This window comes from Leopardus geoffroyi, chromosome A1, assembly GCF_018350155.1.
Source record: "Leopardus geoffroyi isolate Oge1 chromosome A1, O.geoffroyi_Oge1_pat1.0, whole genome shotgun sequence".
Lineage (NCBI taxonomy): Eukaryota > Metazoa > Chordata > Mammalia > Carnivora > Felidae > Leopardus > Leopardus geoffroyi.
The window spans coordinates 15,722,228-15,745,270 of record NC_059326.1 but is presented as its reverse complement, the minus strand read 5'-3'; the positions used below and the strand labels follow the sequence as shown (position 1 = coordinate 15,745,270).

The window sequence follows — 23,043 nt, the reverse complement described above, 5'->3', positions numbered from 1 at the left end:
AAGTGCCAAAGGTTAACTTTTTGATACTGTACTGCAGAAAAAGGCAAGTATACCAGTGTTCCTGTTAGTAAATGTCATACCTGTTTTAGGAAAATGTTATTCCAGGATTGTAGGAAGTCAGCGTATTATAGTTGATTCTCTGATATGCAGGGTGGTTTTATATTGCTACAAACTATCCTACAACAAAATAGTGTAACTGAAGTTGCTGAGTTACTACAATATAGACTGGCGGGGCAAAGTAACAGAAATATTTTTAAAGTTTACCAAGAACCATTTTTAAAGCCCTCAGCAGGCTTCTGTGCCACTGGTGCTGTTTGACTGTGCATTGTCTCAGTGTGGTATAGTCCCTTTTCGTTATCTTGGTGCTTTCTCCCTTTCAGTTTTGTTGTTTTCATCTCTCAGGAAAAGCACCTTTCCATACCTGCCTACATTTAACGTAACTTGACTTTTTTCTCCCTCCCTTCTGCAGCAGTTGCGATTCTTGCAGCATCAAATGGCTATGGCAGCAGCAGCAGCACAAACAGCTCAGCTACATCGTCATCGGCATACAGGCAGCCAGTCAAAAAGTAAAATGAAGAGAGGCACGCCAACCACTCCAAAATTCTGAGTCTTGCTTTTTTTTCTTTTTTAAAACCATTAAGAGCATTGAATCAAAAGGATTCTGAGTTTCTACTTCATTTTTTGGTTTTGTTTTTTTTTTAAATGTCAGTATTTTACATTGCTAGATGTACAAACTTTATACAGAAGCACAACCCTAGCATTTTTAAGTAAAAACAGGGAGATGGTTTAATGAACCATTAGGGTTGGTTTGCCTAAGTTACTGCTTTTTAAAAATGGTTTCACTGTACATAATACATGTGGAAGTGACCTAAGAAATACTAGAAACATCTTTCAGAAGAATGTAGTTTGATATTTATTTAGTATAAAAAGTTTGTGCACAGTGTAACAAATACAGTTTTTACAAATCCGTTTTGAAAATGTGGTGGTGGTTTATTTGGGTTTCATACTCTTAATTACTTCATCCATTAGCTTTTTTACTTCTTTGTGTCTGGTAACTGCTCGGCTCATACAGTCCTGAAGTTTAGCTCCAGTCAGCCCACTTCCACCTGAAAAATTGTTGTGCCAACACTTTTAAGATGTTTTACTTATAAAAAATCAATATCAAGTTATAAAACAAAAAATTCAATAATGCAAGCCAGTGAGACTATCTCAAGATTTGAGGTTTTGTTTTAACAAGACCTGCAAATGATTCTGATGCATACCTTAAGAACCATGGTAGACATGTATATAGAAATGTAAGGAATTTGAGATAACCAAGAAACCACAGTAACTTGTATTAGCAACAACAAAACATTCCATTTGGCCCTCTCTAATACAAAGAAGCTCACATTGAGTTTTTACTTTACATGTTAAAGGACTGAATGGGGGGGGGGGTGCGTGGAGCACCTGGGTGACTCAGTTGGTTAAGCATCCTTAACCAACTTCAGTTCAGGTCATGATCTCATGGTTCATGAGTTTGAGCCCCGCCCCACATTGGGGCTCTGTGCTGACGACAGCTCAGAGCCTGGAGCCTGCTTCGGATTCTGTGTTTCCCTCTCTCTCTACCCCTCCTCCACTTGCACTCTGTCTCTCAAAAATAAACATAAAAAAAAAAAAAATTAAAGGACTGAATGGAAGGAACATACCTGGTTTGTGAAGACAACATAGTTTGCCTTCCTCATCCATTACTACTGTTAAGGTTCCTGTTGCCAGATGTTCCTCCTCTCCAGTAGGGTCAACTATGAGCAGAGTGCTATTTAAAAAAAAAAAGTATAAATTATCAATCCACGGAACAAATTTCATTTGCAAAGAATAAAATCACTACTTGCCTTTTAGCTTAGGTATTAATGTCAGATACAAACACTAGAAAGAACTGTTAGGAAACCAGAAAAGTTAATAGCAACCTAATATTCTACTACTTGTTAGAATCTTTAATACCCGTAGTAAATACAGAAGGTAGCCTAAGGTAAATCTGTGAAATAATTGAAGGTTAATTACACAGGAATAAGGAAATCAAGGAACAGGTAGGGAGAGTTGAAAGTGTTAAGTGTTAGCTGATAATTCTGCAGGGACAACAGCTATAAATCTAGGTGTCCAAGGCAAACTAGGATGTATGGTCAGCTTAGGCACTTCCTGAAAAGTTAGAAAGCTGAGTAACAGTCCATAATTACCTTGAATACACAATATTTTTAGACATTTGATTAACTTACTCATCAAATACAGCAAAAGAAGTTGCAACTGGATGAGTTCTAATATTCAAATAACTTTTCTTCTTTAAATTAACTTCTGCTAAGGCAGTTTCTTCGTTTATAGTAACTTCTGGTAGCTGTACTAGAAAAGGCAAATATGTGAAGTAAATCACTGTAGTTTAATAAATACAGCTTTCTATGCTTTGTTAATTCACTTTTCTCTCATTAAATTGTCTAGAAATATTCTTTTTTAAAAAATTATCTTAGGATAATTAAGGTAAATTTAGTGGATATAAACATGGTTTTTAATTTAGAAACATCACTAAATTTTAACAAAAAACCTTTAAAAAGTTTATTGATAACGTTTAGCAGAACAATATCCTGATATATAAAAAGGAATATTCCCTTTTATTAAAGTTGCTAAAGGCAAATATGTGAAGTAAATCACTGTAGTTTAATAAATACAGCTTTCTATGCTTTGTTAATTCACTTTTCTCTCATTAAATTGTCTAGAAATATTCTTTTTTAAAAAATTATCTTAGGATAATTAAGGTAAATTTAGTGGATATAAACATGGTTTTTAATTTAGAAACATCACTAAATTTTAACAAAAAACCTTTAAAAAGTTTATTGATAACGTTTAGCAGAACAATATCCTGATATATAAAAAGGAATATTCCCTTTTATTAAAGTTGCTTACCATTTTTTAAAGCTGCTAACAAAGCAAATGTACAGGCATCCAAGATGTTCCCATCATAGTCCAGGCAAATGATATCACAGTACAGAACCCAAGAAAGCTAAAACAGAGTTTACAGAGTGTAAATTACAGCCTTCCGATGGTTAGAACATGGTATTTCAACTTAAAACCACACAGAACCCTTGAGTAGACCAGCATGATAACCTTCAAGGCTCAAAAACTTAAAAACTTTACGAAGTATACAACCAGTAACCAAACATAGTAGACAGGTCTGGTAAAAACTGGCATTTAACTATCAAGCTGTCAGGTAACAACATCTACATTTCCATCAAGGGCTACAGAAACAAATTAGCAGATGAAGGAAATGCTTTTGAAAGTTCCAAATGAAACCCAAAATGTACTTTCCCACAAATACAAAAAGCCTCTACATCCTACTCAACTTAGTTCTAACTTTTAAACAGACTTAAAACTTATAGTGTAGATTTACCCTAAACACATTGGCTGATCAGATATTAATACTTTATATGGAATAAACAGTGGACTAATTATGTGTTAAAAGTTACCTCAGCTCAAAAATAGCTTGCAATCAGGTAATAAATTAAGTCGATTTTTTGTTTTTTATAAACCACATAGTTTATTTAGATGTTACAGAGTAAGCCTGATTTTTTTTTTTAAGCTGAATTCCAGCTTAAGACATTCATATCTGAGGCCACTGTGGTCTACTCTTTTAATTCCCCTGTTCTCTTCCCACAAAAAACAATTCAGAATTAATAAAACCTCATAGCTTCTTTATTCATCTTACCTTTCCTGGAGAAATGCATAAGTCCTCTTTCTGAATTATCTGTGAACTTGATTTAATAATAAAGTACAATAAATTAAAGGTCAACAATTATTTGAAAATGAATGACAGTCAAATGTTATCATAATGATCTTACTTTTCAATGACATCTGCAATGAACTGGCTAGCCACTTGGGCCTCTTCTCCAGGAGGTCCAGACCGAAATCTCGACGAACACAGAGGTGGTAGATCCACATTAGGAACTGAAAGAAACACTGCAGCTATGAACTAAACTTCACCTCTGGTTTATGGAAGTCTTAAAGACATTATTAATCCACTGCAAAGGTGACGGTGGTCAAAGCTAGGATTGGCCAAGTGGAAAACACTGTAACACATTATTTCGTTTTTGGTCTAAGATTCTTAGGCTTAGATAAAATTTACATTTTCCAACTTTTTTTCTTACACAAATAATACCAAAAAAAATACAAAGCATCTATTAAGGCCTCAATCATCCTAAATCCTTCAGAAAAATATTTTTAACAAAATACTTCAATCTGTAACAGTACAGCACTCTACTCATTACCCAGCTGCCTGCATTTTTAAAATGTTGGTTCCTACCATAAAAAACAGATGGTCGAAGGCAAGAAGAAGATTGCATAGTGGTATAAATGAATCTTTACAGAAACATAAACGTTTGTAATTGCAACTCTCCTAAGATTTTTATTTTCTTGGTTGACATCTGAATATATAAACAACTGATCATAGTTGAAAATTTTACAGAATTCTCTATCTTGCTATTAGGCTATCTTCTAAACAATACAGAAAACTTTTCAGCAATATCTGCTTCATTTCTATGTATTTTTGAATCATAAATTTTCTTCAGCTCAACTACTAGGACTTAACATCAGCATTAAGATCAGAATTAAATGTGTTAGAGTATTTGTATTAAAATTACAAAACCATTTAACTTACCAACATATCCTTTATCAGGGGCATCTGTTGGTGGTGCTGCAAATTCCTATAGAAGCAAACACACTTCCTATGAAAGATGCTACTCAAATTGTGAAGACAGTTTAGCAATCACTTGGAGAACCCTTCAGCAAAGACCACCTTAGCTAGTTAACTACAAGAGCATCTACTATGCTTTGGGAGTCATCAGGCTACATGGACACTGGAGCCAATCCTCACATTAGGTCTGCAAGATAAAAAGGCAGGATGACATAGCTGCCTACACTCTAGTGCTGCCAACATTACCTGGGCTCAAAAAAATAATAATAAAAAAAAAAATTACCTGGGCTCTTTATAAATACATATTGAGTTTCTGCACCACCCTCTTCCAATCATTTAGTAACCAAAAACTCAACAGTGCAGTATACTGGAAAAAGTACATGCTTTGGAGTCGAAGTTATATCTAAGCTCTAGTTATGATATGTTCCTGGACAAGTCACTGAACCTCATATAAATGATTGTTTATCATTTATGATTGTTCATGATTGTTCTCAAATGATTGTTCTCATGATTAAACTGGTAATTTTGTAATAAAGCACCTAATTTAAGGTGCCTGGAGCACAACAGGTACTCAGTAAATAGTAGCTCTTACTCCCTCAAACTTTTCTTTTGAGCAATTTCAATTTGCACACATTAAATTGCTAACAGGAGGTCACCAAAAATCCCTTTCTCAACCAAATTCTTAAAAACTTAAAAGCAGTGAGGATTTAAAAAATTGTTTCATTTTAGAGGTGCCTGCATGGCTCAGTGGATTAAGCATCTGGCTCTTGATCTCAGCTCAGGTCGTGATCTCATGGTTCATGGGTTCAAGCCCCACATCAGGCTCTGTGCTCACAGCGGAGAGCCTGCTTGGGATTCTGTCTGTCCCTCTCTCTCTCTGCCCCTCCCCCACTCATTCTCTCTCTCCCTCTCTCTCAAATTTTAAAAAATAGTTTCATTTCAGTCCATCTGACAAATGTTCATAAAAGTCATTAGACTTTGAGTATTATCAAAGGTGAAAGCTCTTGGAAAATGAAAAATACTAAAAAACTGACAGCTGACTGCCTAATCAACAGAATTATCAGTGTAAATTACAATCTAACAAGTATATGAAGCTAATTTGGTAATTCAAATCTCAGTAAGATACATTAAACCTACCGCCTTAATTCCACAAATTACTGTAGTATTTCCCAGCTTCACTAAAGCAGAACCATCTGCAGTACTAATTGAACCTGGAAAGATAAGCAAAATGAAAGAGTTCACAGAAAGTTTTCATTTTCTACATATAATTTTTCTTGCTATGTATCAGTTTCTTATTAAAATGTATTCATACCTCAAGCCCTTTTTAAGTAATGTAACTATTTAAAATTACTGTTTTAGGAATTATTCACCTGTCCTTGAATTTGAGTTAATCATTTCGTTCAGTCACAGAACTGTTGTACAGATAAGAACCTCTTAACACAAAATAATAGGATTCCCTTAGATATAGAATTCGGCTGAAATACTGTTTAAATGGCTCTGACTAAAACTTAGGAATGTCAGACAGGTTAAAGTGGAAAATTCTGTGTTTGCAACAGAAAGTTTAGTAAGTATAAGACATACGAGAAAACCATGTCTTGTGGGGCATCTGGGTTGCTCAGTAGGTTAAGCATCAGATTCCTGGTCTCGGCTCTGGTCAATCTCCTCATGAGATGTTGAGTCCCACATCTGGCTCTGTGCTGACAGCGCCTGACAAGGCAGAGCCTGCTTGGGGTTCTCTCTCTCCCTCTCTCTCTGCCCCTCCTGACTCTCTCTCTCCGACATTAAAAAGAAGAGAAAAAAAAAAAAAAAAAAAAGAAAGCAGGGCACCTGAGTGGCTCAGTCAGTTGAGCACTGGACTTCAGCTCAGGTCACGATCTCGTGGTTGGGGAGTTCAAGCCCCACACTGGGCTCTGTGCTGACAAGCCTGGAGCCTGCTTGAGATTCTGAGTCTCCCTCTCTACTCCTCCCCTGCTCACACTCTGTCTCTCTCTCTCTCTCTCTCTCAAAAATTTTAACAAAGAAAGAAAACCATGTCTTGGAGATTTTGAAGGAAGGAAAACTTCAAATTTTAAAAAGATCAACTGAGACGATAGTTTAAAAAAAAAAAACTTTACAAATAAAAATACTAGCATAAAAAAAAAAAAAAAACAAGAAAAATACTGAAGCAACTTCATTCTGAGAACTGAAAATACCTCACCTATGTTCACAGTTGTGGTTCTGAATTCACCAAGTTCTCTTCCATCTGGACGGCAGTTCTCTTTCTAAATAAACACATTTACATGAAAGGAGATTACATCTACATTTGTATTTTACACACACCAGGGAAAACACATTAAGCCTCATTAATTCATATAAGTCAATTTCCAAAGAGGCACCTGATACTGTTATCAAAAGATACAATACAACCTGTACAAAACCACCTTTACTCACCAGAAATCTCCTGTAATACTCCAGGGGTTCCACAGTTCTGAAACATGGAATCATATATCGAGGTAAGTTAATGAATTTTAACATAAATCGCGAAACTGGCAAAGATCTTAATGTGATCATGCAGCATAAATCTCCCCAGTTTGTAACTAAGTTTCTTTCATGAATTCTGATGTTTACTTTGCCAGCTAGGACTCTTCCCGTAGCAATCACACTCAACTGCTGTCCTTAACTCTACCTTAAACAATCACAGGTTGGAGCCCAAAACCTTTGGACATCTTTAATACATCCAGTTGTTAAAATATTAGTAATGTCAGTTTCGCTCCGAAGCATAAGAAAAAAAAAGTATTCGCACTATCCTGTAACTGAAATTTAGCATGTTCCTCAATTATGACTAGGCAATAATGAAATGAATAATGAATTATGCCTTCATTAAAACATTAGTGCCTGCAACTTTAACAACCACAGAGATTAAATGTTTTCGTTTTACTTTGGAGTTGTCGAAGGTTGTGTGCGAACTCGTTACTTTGAAATTCCAGTTGTTACTATACTCCCCACTAGATCTTGTTTAAGAAAGTTAATTTCGAAAAGCATGTATTTATCACTCTATCAAGAACTCAGAGTTTATACAAATAGAAAGAAAACTGTGTCAACATAATTGTTTTCCTTTGGAATCGTCTATATCTTATCCATTTAAAAACTTGACTCTGAGGACAACAATCTACAGGCTTCACCAGACTGGCACAAAAGAGGCTTAAGTAAAACCTTCCGAACAAGGCACAGTCTTTTAGAAATCAATCAGGGAGAGGGAGAATAGGGTGGTATGTGGTTCTGATACAACACTTTTTAAAAGATTTATGACGGTGTCTGGTGGGGCCGCGCGTCCACTACACAAGCGCTTGCAGCCGATACTGAACTCTGTACACAGTCCCTTCCATCTCCCCTCTCACTGCGGGAAAGCCCGCTTTCCCTTCACTACGACCACCTCCAGGTCCTTCCGCCCGTCGCCTGCTTCCGTTAGAAAAAGGAGTGGGAAAATGGCAGGGTGGCCTCCAGGTGAAAAATCCCAGCGAAGGGTTAAAGGAAGCCTCCATCCGCCAGGGTACAAACACGCGCCCGCGGGCCGCCGACACTCACTTGAACCCGGCCGCCATCTTCCCGCCCGCGCGCGCGCGCCTGCGCAGAGCAACGCCGCGCCTCGCGACCGCTCGCCTACACCGCCTCCAAACTTTCGACAAGGACGCCTGCGCTCTCGTCCCGCTGCCTGAGACGCAGCCGGCTTGGCGCGGCGCGGGTGGTTCTCGGCCCACCCTGCTTCGACCTTCTCTGACCCGGCAACGCCCCTAGGCTTCTTCTTTCCCTTGGACGCGTTTTGACGAATCTGTCATCAGAGAAGACGAGAGTGTATCTTTCTAGAAACAGTCTGGTAGTTCAAGAGTTTAAGAGAAAACCGACCCTACTGCCAAGAATTGAGTATTAATAGTGGAGCATTATTCCAGAGTGTCTGTGTCCTTTTCCCGCCTCCGTCTTAGGCTGGGCCCTGGGCTTGCCCCCTCCCAAGCAAAGGGCTCCCGGCTCTAGTTACTGGAGAATTACATAAACTTTCTGTGCACTCACTATCCGCACCAGGTTATACTTTGCAGGTCCCGGGAGCAGGCTCCAAAGGAGTGGCTTGTGTTGCGGCTCAAAACCTCCCCCTCCCTCCTAGGTAGGGTTGCCAGACAGGGTACAAGACATCCGATTAAATTGGAATGTCAGATAAACAAAGAGAAAATTTTTTCCTTAAATATAATTTACTGTCAAATTGGCTAACGTACAGTGTGTATACCCCAAACAATACATGCTATTAGTTGTTACCAGGGGCTGTGGGGGAGCAAAGAATGTTTTAGAAATAGATGGCGGTGATGGATGCAGAAAATTGCGAATGTAATTAGTAACACTAGTGTACACTTAAATTCGTTAAAATGGAAAATTTTATGTTGTATCAGTTGTTTTAAAAATTATTTTTAATGTTTTATTTTTGAGACAGAGAGTGAGCAGGGGAGGGGCAGAGAAAGCGAGACACAGAATCCGAAGCAGGCTCCAGGCTCTGAGCTGTCAGCACAGGGCCCGATGTGGGGATCGAGCTCACAAACCGCGAGATCACTACCTGAACCGAAGTCGGACGCTCGACCGACTGAGCCACCCAGGCGCCCCTATGTTGTATCAGTTTTTAAAAACTCGTGTAATATACCGAAAATTTTTTTAATGGGTGGGTTGTATGGTGTGCGAATTATATTTTAACAAGTCTGTAAAAAAACAAAACAAAACAAAACAAAACAAAACAAAACAAAACTGTTCATTGCTTATCTGAAACTCAAGTTAGTGGACATCCTGCATTTTTACTTGCTGATTTTGTCCACCCTACTGTGGAACAGAGGGCCCTCCTCCCAAGAACTACATGTTCTTCTCCTCGCCTTGCCCCGAGAGGGCGCTGTGGGCGGCGGGCGCCAGGCCTGCGCGGCCCCTCTGCCGGCTGGAGGCGGGGCTGCACCGGGGCTCTTCCGCGTGTGTGTAGGTACTTGGTAGGGCGGGCGGCGACCTGGGCATGGAGGATGCTTTCGCTGGTGCTGCAGCTGGCGGTGCTCGGCGTGGCGCTGGCGGCCGCAGCCTTGATACTGGTGAGGAGAGGGATGGGGGATCGCCGCGGGCCCAGGCTCACTGCTGTCTTAGAGACTCGGCCGGCACGCATCTCCTCTGCATTGCCCACTCTTCGCCGGGTCCCTTTCCACCAGGCTTCCCGCAAATCTTGAATTCTACACACCCTTTCTTCCGTATTTATTTTTGTTTTGCAGCTTTACCTCCCTGTATGCCCGGAGTCTTGTACGCTTATTCACTGGGGGTCGTGCTTACCAGTCTCCATTTGCCTCCTGGTCCCTGGACCTCTGTCCACCCGCCCTATCTGTCCCGACCTCTCCAAGACCCCCCACCCCCACCCCCGGGCCTGCAGCCTATGCAGTTCTGGCTCCACCCAGGAAGGTCTTGAGCCCCCAGGAGGTGTGTGCTCTCTAGACTCACCCTTTTCCTGATGTTAAACAGAAAGTGGTGACAGCGCACCGCCGAGAGCCATCTGTTACAGATTGGAATAAATTCGTGGATCAAGAAGACCCAGGAGGGACACAGTAAGACGAAGACACACAGGCGTGGTGTTACCATGTGTCTGGGAGTCGTTACGTCCCATTATTGAACACCCTAAATTCGCTGCCTCGGAATGAGGCTATACAATAGAATTCAAACTCGTGTTTTCTTTGCTCTTATTGTGGAAACAGAAACGTTGTATAAACACTTGCTGATCCATAACTAATAGTCAATTTGCCAAGTGACCTTTCCCTCATATAATTTGGAATGAACTTGCCACCCAGTTAGTAAATGGAGTTTACTCCAGTACACTTCCAGGAGTAAAAGGAAGTTTCAGCTTCCTTGACACTCATATTAGCCCTCTAGATAGCACTGCTAGGAAGGCCATTCTTCCACCTTGCTAGGTTTGCAAACTCACGGTTTAGAAACAATAGAGAAAAAGCCATGTGTCCTGACTACTTTGGTGATTTGTGTCTGAGTGAGAAAGGGGTCTTCTTTCTTCCATAGTGGAGATTCTGGGTTTTTTCGGGGTTTGGAGCAAGTCAGGGTTTCAGTGGGGCAAATTTTGACAGAATCCGGGATTGAATCATCTTGTTAAATCTGTCTGTTGCACAGAGTTAAATGAGTCCATTATGAGGGTATACTGGAAGTATTTGATCCCACTGGCTTGAAGTGATTATAAGAACTACCATTTATTGAGGACTTATAATATGTTGGGTATTGTATTCAGCGTTTAACAGGGTCATCCCTTGTGATCTTTCAAACAATGCTGACATAAATGTTATTATCATTAGCTTTATTTGATGAGGAAACAGATTGAGCTTGAGAGATTTCACATATGAAAATGTCACACAGCTAGTGGAACTTCATTTTTTTTTTTTTAATGCCAGATCAGGAAATTATAAAAGAAAAAAAAACAACTAGTTTCATATATATCCACCTTCCAGACATTTCCTCACCCCACTTTTCTGAATTATTTTGAAGCAAATCTAAGACATAACACTCTATCTGTAAATCCCCAGCATTTATCTCTAAAGACAAGATTCCCTTTTTTTTTTAAATTTTTTTTTTCAACGTTTATTTATTTTTGGGACAGAGAGAGACAGAGCATGAACGGGGGAGGGGCAGAGAGAGAGGGAGACACAGAATCCGAAACAGGCTCCAGGCTCTGAGCTGTCAGCCCAGAGCCCGACGCGGGGCTCGAACTCACGGACCGCGAGATCGTGACCTGGCTGAAGTCGGACGCTTAACCGACTGCGCCACCCAGGCGCCCCGACAAGATTCCCTTTTTTAAAATATAACCATAATAAAGTTATGGGTTTTTTTTTTTTTTTAAGTTTATTTATTTTGAGAAAGAGAGTACAAGCAGGGGAGAGCCAGAGAGAAAGACTGGGAGAGAGAATCCCAAACAGACTCCCCACTGACAGTGCAGAGTTCAATGCGGGGCTTGAACTCAGAAACCATGAGATCATGACCTGAGCTGAAAACAAGAGTCAGATGCTTAACTGACTGAGCCACCCAGGTGCCCCGTGTTATCATGGATGTTTAAAAATTTTAACCATTATTAAGTGATTTCAAATATCCCATGTATTCAAATACCTCATGTGTGTTTTAGCATAGTCTTTTTGTTCCATTGAGCATTAACATACACTTAGCACTCAATTGATAGGTCTCAAGTATCTTAATCTGTAACAATTTGTCTTGCGTTTTTGTTTTTGTTTTTCCTTGTCTTTAATAAGTAGTCGTTTGTCCGGTAGAGTTTCCAACAATCTGAATTATACTGATTGCATCCCCTTGGTGATTGTTAACATCTTACTCTGTCTCCTGGATTTCCTATTAACTGGTAGTAATATTTAGATATGTAATCAAATGCATGTTTGAGGTTTTTAATCAAAAAAGCCATGTGATTGATGCTGAATACTTCCTCTTGTATCATACCAGAAGGCTTGTTATATCTAATTTTTTCTGGTGTTGAGAGGATCCAGGAGTTCAATTTTGTTAGCCTGACCGACCAATCATAAAGTTTGTCAACCTAAATCCATTATTTCTCTGGGGGTTGCAAGGTGGAATATTCTAATTGTTATCATTCCTTTTTTGTGTATTACCTGGAATTCTATAATGAAAAAAAAATTCATTCTCAGCCATTCAGTTACTCTGACATATCTTTCACTTATAAAAGGTAACACAAAAGGCAGAATTTTCAAAATAATGAGGTGATTCTGTGGCATCTTACAGAGAGCATTGATTACTTTTGTTAGGAAATTGAATTTAGAAATCACATTCTGGACACTGGGGTACAGAATAGGAACTTTCTTTTTTCAGGGAGAGGGAGAGAGTGCGTGTGCATGTGAATAGGGGAACGGGGGAAGGGCAGAGAGGGGGGGACAGAAGATCCAAAGTGGGGTCTGTAATGACAGCAGAGAGCCAGATGCAAGGCTGGAACTCAAGAACCATGAGATCATGACGTGAGCTGAAGTCGGACACTTAACCCACTGAGTCACCCAGACACCCCCAGAACAGGAACTCTTAACCACTAGTCGGGATACTGCCTCCATGCTCCTACTAATCAGAACAAGTTCAATTTCAGTATGTACCCAATGGAATATTATAAATGGTCACCACATTAAAAATGAATAGCATTCCAAATATTTGTGGATTGACTGCTTTAAAAGCAGGAAGTGTACCAGTAGAAACAGTGTTACAAAGAATGGTTATTTACAGGGCTCGCTCCCAAATAAAAATGGAAGGGAGCTATAAAATGTTAGTAGTGCATGGTGACAGAGCTTACAAGTTTGATACTTTATTAAAAAAAAATAATATATTCTTTTTTTTTTAATTTTTTAATGTTCATTTTTGAGAGAGAGAAAGCAAGCAAGTGGAGGAGGGGCAGAGAGAGAGAGAGGGAGACACAGAATTCGAAGCAGGCTTCAGGCTCTGAGCTGTCAGCAGAGAGTCCAATGTGGGGCTTGAACTCACAAACAGAGAGATCATGACCTGAGCCGAAGTTGGATGCTCAACCAACTGAGCCACCCAGGCACCCCAAAAAATAATGTATTCTGAATTCAAATCTAGGATAAGTGTCAAGAATATATTCTTAAGCATTACTGGCCCCTACCATGGGGGTGGAGGGGTCGTTTCTTCAAAACCTTGCTTGATTTGGTCCTAGATGGGAGGTCTGGCCTCATTCCACACATTCTGCCTGTACTGTGAACTTACCTTCTGTCACATACAGGCTCCAAGTAGGAATCAGACCTAACTATGTGCTTGCCAGGGGATTGGAGGTTCAGGGCATCATAGATTGCACTTCTAGTGACTGTTCCCTATTAGATCTAGGACAATGGAGTCCTGGGGATGACAGGTCAGAAGAGACAAAGAGCCCCCTAAGGCATTATTAGTACCTTACCAGTTGAAGAAAGGAAAATAACCAGTGCATAAGTAAGGGATTTGAATTTTGGTGTCATCTCTAGACCATTGTTAATGAACTAAAAACTGAGAGTAAATATTCCACCAAACAAAAAAAATTATGTAAAAGATGTGTTCTCATATAACAAATCAAAAAAAAATGTCAACATAACATAATTTCTTGTTAACATACCTGCTTTTAGATTTCCTTTGTTGCATTTATAACTGCTACAAAAATGCCACATCTCCATCAATATGAAGAAGAGAAGTTCTTCTTAAATGCCAGAGGACAGAAGGAAACTTTGCCCAGCATATGGGACTCACCTACCAAGCAACTCTCTGTTGTTGTGCCTTCATACAATGAAGAAAAACGGTGTAAGCCCGATTTCATTTTTTTGGTCATTTGGGAAGAAAAGGAAATTTAAATAAAGTATGACCTTTATTGTCTTTGCCAGAACATTAACAGATGTGGGCTGTGGTGAGTGCATAGTTGGTAGATGTAGTTCAGAAGAGGGGAAACGAGTAATAACTGCAGAGGATAGGGTCAGCATCAGAAGTGGTAGGACTGAAGTATTCTAGACACTAGAGTAGCTAGATGTGAACAGCAGACCTTCCAGATGGGAACAGCCACTGGAGGAAAGTCCCAGAGGAGCCTATTAGACTATTCAGACTTTTCCCATATGTAAACTGAGTGTTCTGAGGCTTGGTAAATCATTTTCAAAAACAATTTTTCATATATATATATATTTTTTTTTTTTGTCTTTAAGTGCCTGTAATGATGGATGAAGCGCTGGGCTATCTAGAGGAGAGACAGGTATCATGTTTTCTCTTTCAATATGATGTCTCCAATTAAAACCAGACTAGATCACCAACTTGTAGATCCTGGCTAGACCCATGGTGAGAGGCAGTGCCAGCCATGGCCGGGGCCGTCAAGGTCACAGGGCCTCCCGTGCTCAGCTTGTTGCCTGCCATGGGCTGTCAGCGAGCAAGCCCGGCACGTGGCTCACTACCTCCAGCAGCAGGTGGGTGAACCCAGAACAAGCTGGGAAGCTGACATTACTTATGTACCCTCCCACCCACTTTTATCTTCTTGCCTGGTGGTACATTTAAAGTTGAATGTGGATCTTGAGAAACTTAACAGATGGCCATGGGGGAAGGGAGGGGAAAAAAATAGTTACAAACAGAGAGGGAGGGAGACAAACCATAAGAGACTTAAATACTGAGAACAAACTGAGGGTGGATGGGGGTGGGGGAGAGGGGAAGTGGGTGATGGGCATTGAGGAGGGCACCTGTTGCAATGAGCACTGGGTGTTGTATGGAAACCAATTTGACAATATATTTTAAAAAATAATAAAAATAAAAAATAAAACAGCCAAAAATAAAAAATAAAAAAATTGAGTACATCTGCAGACTCTGTGACAGCACAGTGCTGTTTTCACTTTTGTGACTTTTTAAAAAGACATTTATTTGAAAAAGGCTTATAATTAGAGTGAAATTATTTTTGTTTTTCTTTATTATGCAGAGGAGTTCCCCTCATTTATTTTCTCTTTCCCTGAATAAAGAGAAGAAAAGTAGTACACGCCCTTGTTTAATAGCATCAGCTGCTGTTGGAATCTCCTTAGAGACTTTAAGGAAACAAATGGGTTTTGTGGTTGGTTCTTTTTTTTTTTTTTAGAAAATTCCTTGTTTTGATTTACATTGGTTTTATGTTTTCTTTGTAAAAGGAACATAGAAGATTCATTGAAAGAGAGGAGGACATGTTGAAAAATTAAATTTAAAGAAGAGAAGGAGAGAGGGGTGCTTGACTGGCTCAGTCAGTGAAGTGTGCAAATCTTGATCTTGGAGTTGTGAGTTTGAACCCCATGTTGGGTGTAGAGATTACTTAAAAAAAAAGAAAGAAAGAAAAAGGGAGAGAATGGAGCCCTTATTAAATGTGTGGCTTCTGTCTCTTCTATTACATGTGTTCTTTACACCAACCACATAGACTAGGTGTGGGGTTTTTTTGTTTGTTTTTTGTTTTTTTGTTTTTTTAAATGAGAAAGCAGGCCAAAATGTAACTTGCCCAAGGTCATAGGTTGTAGCCTGTCTCCAAAGTGCTCAGCACAGCAAGCACGTGGCTGCTCCCACCAGTTTGGTGCAGGGGGACCAGGGCAAGAACAGGACTCACACTCAGTCAGTGTTTGCTCTCTGCTCTTGCCCAGCACCTCTCTTCTTTTTGGTTCTTGGACTTTTTATTTTATGTGACTTGTGCCCTTACATATCACTCTATAACAACTATTATTTATAACCTTCAAGGACAGCTAAACTATTTTATTGTGGTAGGATTTGGTTAAACTAAATAAATGTCCAGGATTTATATTCCTAGCCTACAGGAAATTGGGAGAAATAGCTACTCAAGTAAACTTAGAGAAAGAAATGAAAGAGCTTGCATCTTGGGTTAGAGGACACGAGAAGTGAGGAAGAAACCCATGAGTTAGTAAGGATTCTTAGCTATTCTTGCCTCCCTCCCCAGCCAAACAAAAGCCAAGCAAATTCATTGCAAATAGCAACATGTTACATAGGATGCCCCTGCCAGTACTTGGGAACGGCAAATAGCAGAAGTGCAGCGTGAGGCAGGAGTGACGGGCATCTCTGGGAGTCTCTGCTGTGACAGTTGTCTGTTTTTGCTTATTTTTGACTTACGTACCCCCACTGGGTTTAGGGTAAGGATGTATTCTCCAGAGGGAACAAAGACTGAAAAAAACCCAAACAGTTGTTATTTAAACTCTTTGCAATCTTATCAGAATTCTTGATGACATTTATGCCAAATTGAGGTATTTTATCTTTGCTTCTTGCAGAAGCAAGATCCCACGTTCACGTATGAGGTGATAGTAGTTGATGATGGCAGCAAAGACCAAACTTCAAAGGTAAGTAAACTTGCTTTTAGGATTGCCAGTGGATAGAAATGTAGAATAATTTAACAAATGTAAAGTCTTATTTCCGGTCATCAGAGCGTGCTAAAGCTGTGCCAGCACTCTCTGTTGTTACAGTGTGGGTAGTCAAAAAAGCAGAGAGGTTTCACCTATGGAAAGCTGGAAGATAAACCTGCTGTTCTACCACTCCATAAGACCAGGGAAGCTTTGAAGATCATCACATTGGGAGAAAACATGTACAACAACAATTCACCTTGGCCACTGGGACCCTTCTTTGCCTACCAATATATGGTTCCTTTTTTCTTAAGCATCATTTTTTTTTCTTTATACTCCACCTTGCCTTACAGTTTCCAAGCAGTCATGCAAATAGGAAGATGCCTTCATATCTGGCGGTGGGTGTCAGATATGTCCTTTGGCATACCTCTATCTGGATTTACCCACAGGAGGTAACAAGTATCTTAGAGTATTATCCTCTCTCATTCCTGCATTCTTAGACCTATAGCTCCTAAGCTGCTAAAAAAAAACTAAAAGCTGGTCTGCCAGGAGGGCAAACAGCAGATGAGAATAACTTCACACTCTCTATGGAGATGAGGGTCAAAAGGAGAAGGTGTTGGGGCACCTGGCTGGCTCAGTTGGTAGAACATGTGACTCTTGATCTCAGGGTCATGAGTTCAAGCCCCATATTGGGCATGGAGCTTACTTAAAACAATGAGGGGGAGGGCTGTTGATGAAGATAGGTAATATAGAAAGGTGATGTGGAAAAGCAAAGGGCATGGACCATACTACAATGGGTTGATGATTAAATGAGTGATGAAGAGATGTGTATAGCAAATACAGATCACTGTTTCACGGCTTTGATTGTAAATCAAAAAATAATGGTAGTTGAGTGAAAAGATTTGGGGGAAATATTCCAGGATATGAGCAACTTCTGTGGGGAGTAAGATCAGTTGCTGACATGTAAGTAAGTCATTAAGCAGTAAGCGGCAGTGTCGGGGAGGATCACAAGTGTGTACCAGTCGATCAACGCATGGGTTTTATTTTCTCAAGCAGCTCATTAGCATAAATAAAGGAGTCAAAATAAGAGACAGCCACTGCCTCTTCTGTTGTTGCCTCTGCAGGAAGGTGAATTGTGACTTCAACCTAGTGGGTTGAAGGAATTCAACAACTCTGGGCCACTAAAATGTACAGTGTGTATAATCTAGTCAGAAGAACAGTGTAACGGAAATAGCAGTATTTAAGCCAAACTCAGAAACCTGATTTACTGTCTTAGTATCCAAGTTGATATTATTCTGACTTTTATATAATTTGACAGGTAGCTTTTAAATATTGCCAGAAATACGGAAGCGACAAAGTACGAGTGATCACGCTGGTGAAGAATCGTGGGAAAGGCGGAGCTATTAGGATGGTAATACATAGTTTCAGCATTTTAATCTAAAATGTAAACATTTTTTAATAAATTCTTTTGCAGACTAATATGTTTGTTTTCTACAGCTGTCTAATTGAATACCACCATTTCAGGTTAGTGGTGAATTAGTTTTAACAAGAACTTCATATACTTATCTATATATAATGTGATCAAATCTTAAAAATCATGCCATATCTATGATATACTGGGTAATTCAGGAGAATAGGTGTATCTTAATCAAAATTTATAATGTTATCATCTGCCTCTGTGTGTCTTTAATACAGTCACCAGATAATAAGATTATATGATTTTTTTGCAGTTTATAAAATGCTTTTACATATTAAGGTTTACCTATATGAAGACACTGTGCTTAACATGGTACCTGAACTAAGATAAATCTGATGTGGGTCTATCTTGATGAAATTGGCAGTCTGCTAGAAAAGATGATTATACTGATGAGAGGTACACATGATGTGTTATAGAAATTCCAAAAAGGATAGGTTACTTTCAGCTGAGGCATGTCAGGTAGAAGTCAAGATACTCTGAAGAAAGACCACAAGTCAAGATATGTGGAAGAAAATCCAAATAGTGTCTTAAATGATTTAGAGGTTTATTTTATTTTACCCCCCCTCCCCCCTCCCCCCCCCCCCCCATAAAAAGAACTCTAAGTACAAGCAATCCAGGGCTTATTCAGCAACCCCACTGTGTCATCAGAAACTCTGCCTCCTAACTTTTCACTCCCTTTTTCCTCATTCACACAAGGTGACTCCTGGAGTACCTGGGAGCCATTACATCCACATTCCAGATAAGAAGGAGAGGGGCAGAGGGCAAAAGACATATGCTGGCTGGTTTGCCCCCTTTTGGGGAACTTTCCTAGAAGCTCCACCTAAAAATTTACTTAATTGTCATTGGCCAGAACAGTGTCCCAAGGCCACCCCTATTTCCAAGGAAGGCTGAGAAATGTTTTTTCCTCACATTTTCATTCCTGACCTGATGAGACATCCATTAGTAAAACAGAAGGAAAGAATAGATTTTGAGTAGGTAACTATCAGTCTCAAGCACATGTCAAGCAAACTTGACAAAGGAGATACCACTGAAGCCAAGCCTCCAGCAATGGTGAAAACTGGCTTCCACCTGGTTATTCCACTCGACTGGTCATTTTCAGCTGGACAGTAAATTAGCCACTTCAACATAATTATCACATTTAACCCTCCTCATATTGTCTCATGAGTTAGGTCCTACTTTTCAATTACATAGTTGAGGGAAGTGACACATAGTAAAGCAACTTACTCAAGGTCACATGGTTATTAATAGTCAGAATGAAGATTTAGATTAGGTTAGTACCTGAAATCCGTGCTCTTAACCTAGTATCTCTGTTAGTGTGTGGGAAATGTTGAGAGAAGAGCAGCAAGACAGAATTCAGAACTCTTGGAATACATACTAGGAACAGTGAGCTTGCTCTGACTAGGTCATAAGCCATGCAAAGAGGAGAAAAAGAAAATAGGGTTGGTGTAATATCATGGTGGCCTTTAAATCCATCCATTCACTTATTAGAGATACTTAGATGAAAGACAACCATCCTATCCTTAAAGATACCATACTTTAATAGTGTTTTAACACTGTAATAGAATGGTGCCACTTTCCAGCTGGGAGGAACAGCAGCAGAGACTTCCCATAGGAGGTAAATTCTGCACAGAATCTTCAAGGAAGACTAGAAATTCTATCCAGGCAAAAGTTGGGGCAGGGAGCTTGCAGAGGAGGGACATGACCAAAGGTATGAGAGAAAGCGCCACAATCACAAACTGCTAGTGGTACATATGGGTTGACTTTATAGGAGTAAGTTCAAGGGGGTAGGTGGGTTCATATCCTGAACTTTTAGGGTAGGGACTTTTAGGCTTTCACCTTTGACAGAGTGACAGTAGCCAGCACAGTAGTGTAAGCAAGGTACAAGTGGATTGTTAATTTGGATTATGATGGTGATGCAGCATCAGAAGAGGAGAGACCAGGGGCGCCTGGGTGGCGCAGTCGGTTGAGCGTCCGACTTCAGCCAGGTCACGATCTCGCGGTCCGTGAGTTCGAGCCCCGCGTCGGGCTCTGGGCTGATGGCTCAGAGCCTGGAGCCTGTTTCCGATTCTGTGTCTCCCTCTCTCTCTGCCCCTCCCCTGTTCATGCTCTGTCTCTCTCTGTCCCCAAAATAAATAAACGTTGAAAAAAAAAATTAAAAATAAATAAAAAATAAAATAATAAAAAAAAAAAAAAAGAAGAGGAGAGACCAATATGGTAGGGGTGGAGGGCAAAAATGAGGTAGAATTGTATCAGGTGATCAGGGAGAGGAATAAGTTACCTAAGACCTTGGAGGAGGCCAAGGAGAAGAAGAATGTCATAGAAGGAATGAAACACTGGAGAAGGAGCTGATTTAAAAGACAACTTTAATTGAGTTTGAGCCATATTAAGGTTGAGATACCATGTAGTGGTATCCAGAATAGCCTGGTAGAGAAGATGTGAGTGAGTAATCCACATGCATCGGATGATAGTTGAACCCATTAAGTTGGCAAGGAAGAAGGTATAGAGAAAAAGGACAGCTGGAAACCAAGCCTTGGGGAAATGCGGCTCATGAGGAAGAACAGTGCAAGCAGTGAGAAGGGATAGGGTGTGATTGAATGGACAGGAATGGGAAGTGCTAGGATAGACTACCTTTTCAAGAAGTTTGGTGGTGAAGTGAAGGCCATTGTCGGTAGAGTGGAGAATAGCCAGCATTGAAGAACCTCCTTTAAAAAATAAAATAATATGGGTGTCTTGGTGGCTGAGTTGGTTGAGTGTCTGACTCTTAACTTCTGCTCAGGTCATGATCCCAGAATCATGAGATCAAGTCCCGTGTTAAGCTCTGTGCTGCGCGTAGAGCCTGCTTGAGATTCTCTCTCTCTCTGTCTCTCTCTCTCTCTCTTTCTCTGTCTCTCTCCCTCTCCCCCTCCTTCCCTCCTCCCCCCTCCCTGTCTCTTTCCCTCCTCCCTCCCTCTCTCCCTCACTCTCTCTCTCCTTCTCTCCCTACCTCCCTTTCCCCCCCTGCTCCCCCACCTCTCTCCCCTGGTCATGCTCTCTCTTTCTCTAAAATAAAAATTTTTTTAAAAGATAAAATAATAAAGTGGACTAAACAAGATTTAAAGCCAAAGACATTTTCCATAATGTTAAATAATTACCTCCAGTTCACCCTTAACATGTATTGCTGAAATAATCCTTTGTTGTTTTTTTTTTTTCAGTTTTTTTTTGTCCAGATGTTAAACAAAACATTTTTATTCTGCCTTTTCACCTGTATTCTTTTTTTTTTTTGAGAGAGAGCGAGAGAGAAAAAAGAGAGTGCGAGCAGGGAAGAGGGGCAGAAGGAGAGGGAGAGAGAGGGAGAGAGAGGGAGAGAATCTTAAGCAGGCTCCACACTTAGCACAGAGCCTGACTCAGAGCTCGGTCCCACAACCCAGGAATCATGACCTAAGCAGAAATCAAGAGTGGGATGCTCAAAAGACTCAACTACCCAAGCCCCCTCAACCTGTATTCTAACTGATATGACTAAAAAAAAATTACAGAAACTAATTAGTGGGCTTATCCCATAGAATAAATGATCAAAGTTTTGTCTACATTTGTATATATCTTATCTATATTCACATACTGTTAAGTAATATCAGAAGCTGTATTTCTCCTGTATCAAGCCATACATATATTTATACTTAAGAAACAATGAATTCACTCAAATGGACCATGAATTAAGAGTTGATGTGTAGTTTGTTTCCATGTGAAATGTACACTGATAGAGCCATATTTTGCACAAAAGGCCAATTGATTCAGTATTGAGAGGCATAATTTTGCTAAGTGTCAGATGATTCGAATAACATAAAATAGTATTTGGATATATCCATGCTTCCCAAATTTTAGTGACATTCCATATTTCTTTGTTCAACAATTAATTTAAACTGCTTTAGATTCCATAATAAAGAATACTGGGGTGCCTGGGTGGCTCAGTCTGTTAAGCCTCCGACTTTGGCTCAAGTCATGATCCCATGGTTGGTGGGTTCAAGCCCCATGTCAGGCTCTGTGCTGACAGCCCAGAGCCTGGAGCCTGCTTTAGATTCTGTGTCTTCCTCTCTCTCTGCCCCTGGCCTGCTCATTATCTGTCTCTCAAAAATAAACGTTCAAAAAAACAAAGAATACTAAAGATCTGTCTGATGGTGGGTTTCACAGCAAGTCTGTATATATTGTATTTGTTCAATCCACTCATAAGTATGTTCTTCATATGCTGTCCTAAAGTAGCTCCTGATATGCACACAACACATAACATATAACACATAACATATATGATAGATATTTTACTTTTGTTCTTACTGATGTGGGATATCTTTTATTCATCCAAATCTATATTCCTATCATGATATATTCCAAAGTAATAGTGGTAAGACCTCACAAAGTTTTTAAAATCATGAACTAGGCATTAGATACATTTGGAAGAATCTTATCAATGTAATTTGTTTTCAGGGGACTTTGGCATCCTGCCATTTCACACCTAGTATTGGATATGAAATTATCTAATATTAGTTATCTTAAGTCAAGCAGAACAAACTGATATGTCATTGGATTTAGCCTTACTTTTAAGCAACTTTCTTTTAATTGAAATATTTAAATACAGGGTATATTCAGTTCTCGAGGAGAAAAGATCCTTATGGCAGATGCTGATGGAGCCACAAAGTTTCCAGATGTTGAGAAATTAGAAAAGGGACTGAATGATCTACAGCCTTGGCCTGTGAGTATGAGAATATAGATTAAATAATCGTCAGTCAAGAACACGGGGAGTCTAAAGTAACATTAAAATGGAATTTACGGGAGTGCCTGGGTGGCTCAGTTGGTTAAGGATCCCGACTCTTGATCTCAGGTCTTGATCTCAGGGTTGTGAGTTCAAGCCCCATGCTGGGTGTGAAGCCTACTTAAAAAACAAAACAAAACAAAACAAAACTAACAAAAAAATGGAATTTACATATAAGTTTAAAAACTGGTGTTTTTTTTGTGTGTGAAATTCCTGTATACGG

At 39.8% G+C, this 23,043-nt stretch overlaps 3 protein-coding genes and 1 long non-coding RNA gene across 50 annotated transcripts in view; 2 read left to right on the top strand and 2 right to left on the bottom strand.

The window, feature by feature from the left end:
- Positions 1–978, top strand: part of SUPT20H (SPT20 homolog, SAGA complex component) — a 50,310-nt gene extending 49,332 nt beyond the window's left edge. For all 44 annotated transcript variants that reach the window (XM_045474480.1, XM_045474529.1, XM_045474447.1 and 41 more), the window contains one exon: positions 470–978. In XM_045474480.1, the coding sequence (XP_045330436.1) occupies positions 470–607 (138 nt within the window). In that variant the 3' untranslated portion in view covers positions 608–978. The remainder of the gene's footprint in view (positions 1–469) is intronic.
- Positions 890–8,368, bottom strand: EXOSC8 (exosome component 8). The gene is made up of 11 exons (XM_045474624.1): positions 8,276–8,368; positions 7,142–7,178; positions 6,909–6,972; positions 5,849–5,922; positions 4,676–4,721; positions 3,861–3,966; positions 3,728–3,773; positions 2,929–3,025; positions 2,250–2,370; positions 1,686–1,792; positions 890–1,106 (listed from the first exon to the last, which is right to left on the bottom strand). The coding sequence occupies exons 1-11, from the start codon at positions 8,290–8,292 to the stop codon at positions 991–993; spliced, it is 831 nt and encodes a 276-aa protein (XP_045330580.1). The 5' UTR covers positions 8,293–8,368; the 3' UTR covers positions 890–990.
- Positions 8,369–9,304: 936 nt separating this feature from the next.
- The window catches only part of ALG5 (ALG5 dolichyl-phosphate beta-glucosyltransferase), a 42,720-nt gene continuing 28,981 nt past the window's right edge, over positions 9,305–23,043 (top strand). Inside the window, exons 1-6 of one of the 4 annotated variants that reach the window (XM_045474602.1) lie at positions 9,305–9,327; positions 13,861–14,032; positions 14,425–14,471; positions 16,495–16,563; positions 17,882–17,974; positions 22,647–22,760. In XM_045474602.1, the coding sequence (XP_045330558.1) occupies positions 13,894–14,032; positions 14,425–14,471; positions 16,495–16,563; positions 17,882–17,974; positions 22,647–22,760 (462 nt within the window). In that variant the 5' untranslated portion in view covers positions 9,305–9,327; positions 13,861–13,893. Of the gene's footprint in view, positions 9,328–9,664; positions 9,799–10,148; positions 10,300–13,860; positions 14,033–14,424; positions 14,472–16,494; positions 16,564–17,881; positions 17,975–22,646; positions 22,761–23,043 lie in introns of those variants that run through there. The other 3 variants (XM_045474585.1, XM_045474594.1, XM_045474612.1) reach the window with 3 other exon arrangements.
- On the bottom strand, positions 9,805–12,373 carry LOC123596217. The gene is made up of 3 exons (XR_006711607.1): positions 12,361–12,373; positions 10,196–10,202; positions 9,805–9,933 (listed from the first exon to the last, which is right to left on the bottom strand). It is a non-coding gene; the product is annotated as an uncharacterized LOC123596217 (long non-coding RNA).

What these genes read in the sequence shown, in the direction of transcription:
- EXOSC8 (XM_045474624.1), bottom strand. An exon ending in AACCACAACTGTGAACATAG is followed by an intron (nt 5,923 to 6,908) that starts GTGAGGTATTTT and finishes TTATCTTTCCAG; the next exon opens with GTTCAATTAGTACTGCAGAT. An exon ending in TAATTTGTGGAATTAAGGCG is followed by an intron (nt 4,722 to 5,848) that starts GTAGGTTTAATG and finishes TTGCTTCTATAG; the next exon opens with GAATTTGCAGCACCACCAAC.